This window comes from Thamnophis sirtalis, unplaced genomic scaffold (assembly GCF_051295495.1).
Source record: "Thamnophis sirtalis isolate CommonGarterSnake01/CBP01778 unplaced genomic scaffold, rThaSir2_p1.2 scaffold_5, whole genome shotgun sequence".
NCBI lineage: Eukaryota > Metazoa > Chordata > Lepidosauria > Squamata > Natricidae > Thamnophis > Thamnophis sirtalis.
The window spans coordinates 126303191-126310405 of NW_028261385.1; the positions used below are offsets into that span (position 1 = coordinate 126303191).

At 34.1% G+C, this 7215-nt stretch overlaps 1 protein-coding gene across 6 annotated transcripts in view; it reads left to right on the plus strand.

Annotated features, from left to right (window-relative positions):
* TASP1 (taspase 1) overlaps positions 1–5617 on the plus strand; it is a 48537-nt gene extending 42920 nt beyond the window's left edge. For 4 of the 6 annotated variants that reach the window (XM_014074201.2, XM_014074200.2, XM_014074202.2 and 1 more), the window contains one exon: positions 4714–5617. In XM_014074201.2, coding sequence (XP_013929676.1) covers positions 4714–4806 — 93 coding nt within the window. In that variant the 3' untranslated portion in view covers positions 4807–5617. The other 2 variants (XR_015696806.1, XM_087716848.1) reach the window with 2 other exon arrangements.
* The last annotated feature ends 1598 nt before the right edge of the window (positions 5618–7215 follow it).

Sequence of the window (7215 nt, forward strand, 5' to 3'; positions counted from 1 at the left end):
CCACTGTGACCTAGATGCTAAAAAGACTAATAGCTCAGGGTTATGCCCAGAGATCTTTTATTTTCTTACTTGTAGATCTTTCATTGGACATCTGGTGTGCATTGTTTTCATACTGCTGGCAAATTCTCCAGCTGGCCAAGTTGATTGGGCTGAAAGATGCAGCTGCTCTTCTTGGTTCACTTTTAAATTATGTTTGTGACCTTCCCGCAGCAGTGTTAATCCCTCTCTCTCTTCTCTTTCTTTGAACCTATGGTTGCAAATGTTTTCTTGAACCACAAATGCTATGCTTGGTCCCTACGAAGATCAACAAATAAAATGCTCTTGGAAAAGGTAGAATTCTGTGATCTTGGAAGATGTGAAAACTTAGTAATAACAAGGAAGGTTCAACTTACACTGTACTATTTTAAAAACCCTGAACAAAAACACGAAGTGAGTACATGAAGATAAAACAGAAGCGCTATGCCGATTGCCCTAATAATGCTCAATCATTGTTTTTAGAACACTAATTCCCATTGCAACTAACACATAAAAAGAAAGAGATGACAAACCTGTATTTCTCACTGTTTCGTATTGAGTTTGCGTGATTTATGTTTGAATAAACTTTCCTATTTAAATAGGTACCTATTTGATTCTACCATCCATATACATGGTACATCTGTTATATTTTTTAACACCTCTCAAGTTTATTAGACAAGTACTTGTTGGACATCTGAAAATTCAACAGATGGGATTTTTATTTTTAAAGTGATATTTAAAATGTCTTGGGAGTTATTAGCCAAATTATTTTTCTTCTATATATTTTAAAAGAATGTATATTTCATTCTAGATCTGACTGGGGAATTTTAGGAGAAAAATCTAGTAATTTTTGCATGTGTCATTTAACAAACTGCACGTCACATGTTTATTGATTTTTCTTTTTCTTGAATGCTTACTATACTGTCACTTTATTTTCAAGTACCAGCTTTCTTTATCTTTTACTAACCACCATAGTTGGCAGTTTATCCCTTGACAATAATTGTTTTCCAAGAAAGTGTAAGAGAAGACAACATCAAGAGTTGCTTAATTTATAAATGGTTCATAATCATGGTTTCGCTTAAAATAATAATTCACAGAGTTTGTAAGTGTAACTATTGTATCTTTTCCATCAACCATATTTAGGCAGTCTTAAAATACACTTTTGAGGAGGAAGATGGGAAATGGCTGGTTGGAAGGAAAGAATTCATTTGCTTGTAGAAATGTTATTTTGGGCCACAGTTCAGTTTAACTCATTTGTACCATTTCTGTCTTTCGATGTGATGCCTCCTAAAATTAGTAGTGTGTTTCTTTGAAACCATATTGAAAAAGTAATGTAGAAAAATCTGTATTCAGATCTTCTTGGAGATTATAGAGAGACTTAAGTGAGCACTTGAGGGAAGAATTTGTGGTATAATTTCATTGTGGGTTTATGTATGGGTGGTAGGAATGGAAGTGCTTATTATTATGGGATACGCACTCTTTGTCTCTCAAATGCTGTACATGGTTGCCAGAAGGAGAATCGCTCATTATAATGGAGCTAACTCAGTTTTATCTCTGATTTAATACTTTCTTTGCATTTCAGTCTTAACTGTATTTATTTAGTAATGACTTTACTAATTCTAATGGTGGCTATTTCTAAATGTGTATTGTTTATAACATAATTTGTGCTTCAACTGTAAACCTCTTGTTTAGTCAAAGATGAGATAAAATCCATGTTAAGAGCATCATATTCCCCTTGGATTTTTATATTTTGTTTTTCAAAATTCATACTCTCTAGAATTTCAAGTTCTAAACTAATCAATTTTTTGAGTGCTTAGTTACTAAAACTGGTGGACTTCTAAATATAATTACCAATTTTAAACGTCTTCCTTATTCTTTGAGTTAATGCCACAAATCCTGAATCTGTCCCTAGTTTTTGCTTATTTTATGTCATGAAATGTATATATATATATATTTCCATTCTTCAAAACAATTTTAATATTAGACTGTTGAAAAAATTCAAATGAAGGACAAGTTTGTATGCCACTGTTTGCAGTGGAGAGCTGTGTATCCCTACAAAGAACTGAAGATTGAATATCACCCAAATATGTGAGAACATGGGCATGTCCATGAAAAGAAGAACTATAATGTAAGTGCCAAAGCTAGAGGTGGACAAAATGTCCATCTCCACTAAGGGCCCTATGACCTAGGGTCCCAGTAATATTTATTCATCAACTTTTGGCTGATTAGAATCAACAAAAAGTTTGGAAACTAAACTCTATGAGGAAGGTTAAAGGATTTGGTTATAGTTAGCCAAGAGAAACGGTAACTGAAGTACAATAGCAGTCTTCAGATATCAGAAAAACTATCACATAGGAGTGGATTGATTTCGCTTTTGCCTCAAAGAGCAGGATCAGAAAAAGTTAAATATGCGGAGGAGTGGGAGGTTCAAATTAGATAGCTGAAGAAATAAGTATAAGTATAATCTTTATTGTCATTGTACTTAAATGTCCTGATCACATAAACTGTCAGCTATTGTAGCAGGATTCCACATGATGTGCTAAGTTCCCCTTTACTATAGGGCTTCAGACAGAGTCTGGATGGTGATCCATCAAGCGTGCTATGGTGGATCATATAGTGAGCAGGGTGCTAGCATAAATGATTTGTAAAGTCTCTTCTTACTCTAGAACTTTGTGAAAAAGGAAATGTTTCAATGACATCATTGCACAGATCATTAATTCTGGAGATTTTATACTCGAGATTGGCTTTATTAGTACTCTCTAATGTTAACAATTTATTATTGGTAGTTTATTACTGAAGGTCATTTGTGTTATCAAATCATCCAAAATATTTTCCTCAGTGTTCTTTGAATATCTTAAGTGCAAGATGTTCTAAAGTACTTTCATTTCCTGATATGGGTAATGTCCCATTGTGACTACACTACAATTAAAAAGCTAACCACCAAAAGTCTTTGTTTTTCTGCCAGTTTTCAGGTAACATAGGGCCTCATCTCTCAGCAACGCATTGGAACTGGTGTACATGGATATGGGTTGTACTTCTGCTAAAGTCACTCAAAACACTTGTCTGTCATGATGTAGTAAACATATTTTTTAAATGTGCAGAATACATGGTTTACATTTCTACCATATGGCGCCAGAACTGTCATGTTGCACTGTATTGTGTAACTTTTTTGTCCAGTGATTACTTTGATAATGTTTGCATTCTTTTAACCATATTGTTTTAACGTAGAAAAATAGACATTTAAAGTAAAATTTTGTATAAAATTCCATCCAACTCATACCTGCATTTTTAATTCTATACAAATACTGCTTTTTAATATTGCTTGCAACAAAGTGTTGTGTCTGTATTCAGCTTTTTTTCAATCAGCTATAATATTACAGTTTTTTTAAGAATCGTTCAATTCTAAAATCTTAAGATTCCGTATTAATGAATAGGAAATATAGTTCAGAACCTTAAAGGTATCCTTTTGATTTCAAATCATGTATATTTCTTACTTATTTGCTAACTTTATGTTTAAAATGAACCCTTAAAAGGATTGCAATTTATAATTGCACACAAATTTACAAAAAAATTCACCAATTCCAAGTTCTGAATACTTTTCAGGAATAGCCCATAGAGAATGCATTGCAGCACTCAAGACAGAAAGAAGCTTGGCCATGGGTAACTGCTATGCAATCATACCAGCTCAGGAATAGTTATAGTTTCTATGCCAGATGCAATTATGCTCCTTGTCATAATTCCTTTGCTATCTATCAAGTTAGGGCTGGGGATCAAATTGCATCCTTGGCTATGGTCCTCTTTTTGCAGGGGAAAATGCCAACCTATCCAGAACAAGCTGAACTCCAATCTCTTAACCTAGTTTCTTATTGACCAAAGGAATCTTCATTCTGTTTGCATTAAATTTCATCTTATTTTCCCTCATATAATGAATTTAGGCAATGTTAAAAGGTATTCAATAGTTCTCTGGAATTGGATGGCACCGACATCAAAATTTGGAGAGTCAATTTGGAATTTTATAAGACTGTAAGCCAGTGACCTAGTTGCTAAAGAATAGTCACCCAACGTCAATTTCTTGACACTATTTCTGATATCAAGACTGAAACCATTGGAAAATTCTTAAAGGAACACAATTCAAAAGAATTGTCAAGTCCTGAAAGATTGGCAAACTCAGAAAATACTACCATTTGGATTTCTGGACAGGTCTTGTTTTTGCTAGTAGGGAGATATAGCAGAATAATTCTCCACAACTTATATCTAGTGTAATTAAGGTAGGGTTTTGCTGACTCTTTATCTTATGCTTCCACCGTCCCCTAGACTCAAGAGGCACTTCCATAATGACCCTGTTCTCCTTTAACTATCAGGGTGCCTCTTATGTATCTCCTTTTAGGCATTCCATCACCATGATATCAGAAGCTGGTTTGCGTTTACTACAACAGGCGGCGATGGTCTTGCCAATTCATTCATTTAGAAGTTACTCATAAGATGAACCAGTCCCCTATTCCTCCAAATAATCAATTGCCCTTCAGGTGCATCTAGAATTGTAAGGTAGCCTCATCTCAGCCACTTTGAGTTGAATAGTGGAAATTATTTGTAGCATATTTAAGAATGTAGGCTTATTCTTTGATTCTTGTTAATCAGTGGTTTTTTGGGTCCACCTTTACTTCATAAGCTCTCAAACTCTCACATATTTCTTTACAGACTCACATTTCAAGGCTTCCACATGGAGCTGTGGCAGGACAGTCGGTAGCAATTGAAGGAGGAGTTTGTCGACTGGAAAGCCCAGTGAACTGAACCACTATGTAATGGGTCAGCACAAATGCTATTTGTATAATAAGATCCTTTGTGTTTTAAGAGAGAGTGAGATTTCTATTATTTTATATACTTTTATTGCAACCACATGCACCCTAACTTGAAACAAGTGCTGCTGTAGCTTTAGATTCTAAAATTTTGTTTGAATGTATACGGGAACACATCTCCCTGGAGAAAAGAAATTCGGTTCTCACTTGGCGTGGAATATTTTAACGTTTAGAAAAGATTTTATGAGTTACTTGATCAGTCTGTAAGACAACAACAACATCCTGAAATTGCCAGAAAGAAATGGTTTTTAAAAATAGAAGGTATGCTGATCACAAAAGTTATATTGAGAATATACAGAGAGTTGAAATAAACAAATGTCAGAATGTACTCAATACTATTTGATAGTCTCAGGATGGTCCTATGATTGCTTAAGCATACCCTGATTTTTCTAATGGGATATAATAATTTCTTTCTAGCAAAGAGGAATTGATTACAGTGAAACAGTCTAGGACAGAGTTACAGCCAGACTTTTTATGTTCAGTTATTCAGTTGTGGTACTTATTTTGGCTTAAATGTTACATAGCTTAAAGCGTTTATGTATTATGAAAGGCTCTGTAAAGATAACGTACAGTCATGAAGTCTTTACTTTGTGTATAACTGCATATTGGGATGTATAAAAGAACAGCATTTATTGAAAGAGTTAGTACTATTCTTTGATTTAAATATATTTTGAGAGAATAATATAGAAATAAACTATTACTGGACAATGCAAAATGTATTAAAGTGGTGATGTAGAGGAACCCAATTCTAGCTTTCTTCTGTTCTTTAAATTCCAAAGTTAAAGTAAATGGGTATGCATGTGTGCAATTAAATTTACATGTAATGTAAGTGGTGTTACAAGTGGCCTTTTAAATGATTTTATGCAGCCAGAATCTATGAATGGTACATATTTTCTTATACTGTTGTAAATATGGTTAGACTTTTTTTTGACAATTGTTCAGGTTTCTTTCGATACGTACTTGGGTGTAATGGCTGTAAGACAATCCCTTTAAAAAAATAGTCTAGCAAATGAGCTATTTGAATAGTACCAGGAGATGATATAGGCATTCTTTAAAGTCCTTGCTCAACAACCTGCAAATTATTCTTAAACATCTGCACTGTACTTGTCTTCTCTAACTGACGTGTCATTGATCAGTTTAATATTGTAATTAGAAGAAAATACTGTTTACAACTTTATAATTTCATGAAAAAGATGAACTCATGTCAAGTTATCGTATTTGTTGATTTTTGGTTTCAATTCACTATGATTTCTAATCATTTCCGCAGAGGCACAGATGGCTGCAAATAGCTGTCCTGAGATACAGTATGTCCATAAATTCAACATTTTATCACTAGACTCATTTGAAAGTGTACATTGCAGCTGTGCCACTCATTTTTTCAATCATTCATGCCTCAGAGGAAGTAGTTTATCGTTTGAGAAAAGGCATGGGTTTTTTGGGGGGGAGGGGGGGGAGATTGATCTTCTATTAGGTCTATTTTAATATTGATCAAAAATAAAGTAGCTGCTTTAACACACCCTTAGAAATATGTAGATCGCAGACAGGGAGAGAATTATATGCTATGCTACTAAAAGTACTATGCACATACTTTCCTAATAGTAGCCCTTACCTCCAGACCAAAAACTATGATGCATACTGTATTTGCTCAATTCTTGCATCATGACTTTATCCCTTGTCCAATAACATTATATGAAGACAACTCACCATAGGAAACCTGATCCAAACAGAGACTCTTACTTTGATGATAATATTTCTGATAATAGCAAATAAAAAAGTTTATTCAGTATTGTAAAAATATTGAAAATGTACATGTTGCTACTAGGATGGTATATTCATCTGTTTTGAGCACTTTGGTATGTATGTCATTAAATTAACTTCAAGGTAGATAATCTGATGTGTTTATAGTATGTAAATATCCATGAAAAATGAATGGATGCATACCAGAAAAAGTTACCAACTCTATGTGGTAGAATCCTATCCCCCTTTGCTCATTAGTAAACAGATTATTCAGCATTGAACTAAAATATTTGGTCTCGAAACATTGGGGGCGGGGGAAAGAAAGCTAAATCGTTATAAAGGTTGTAAAAGTTCAACTTCTGTTAATGAAGAAATGCAACTAGTAATTTTAGACCCTCCTTCAGAGTGAATTTAGGTAAGGTAAGCCTACAGAATAGGCCTGGTGCTATGATACATAGAGCTTCAACCAGAAAATTAGTAAATGCTAGCTTTGTTTTCTTAAGTTAAAAGGGTGCAGGGATTGGGAAATGGGGCAACTTGCCACAGCCAATTTGCCATGGCCAACTCACCACAGGACAATGTAACAATACCATTTAATTGTTTAAAA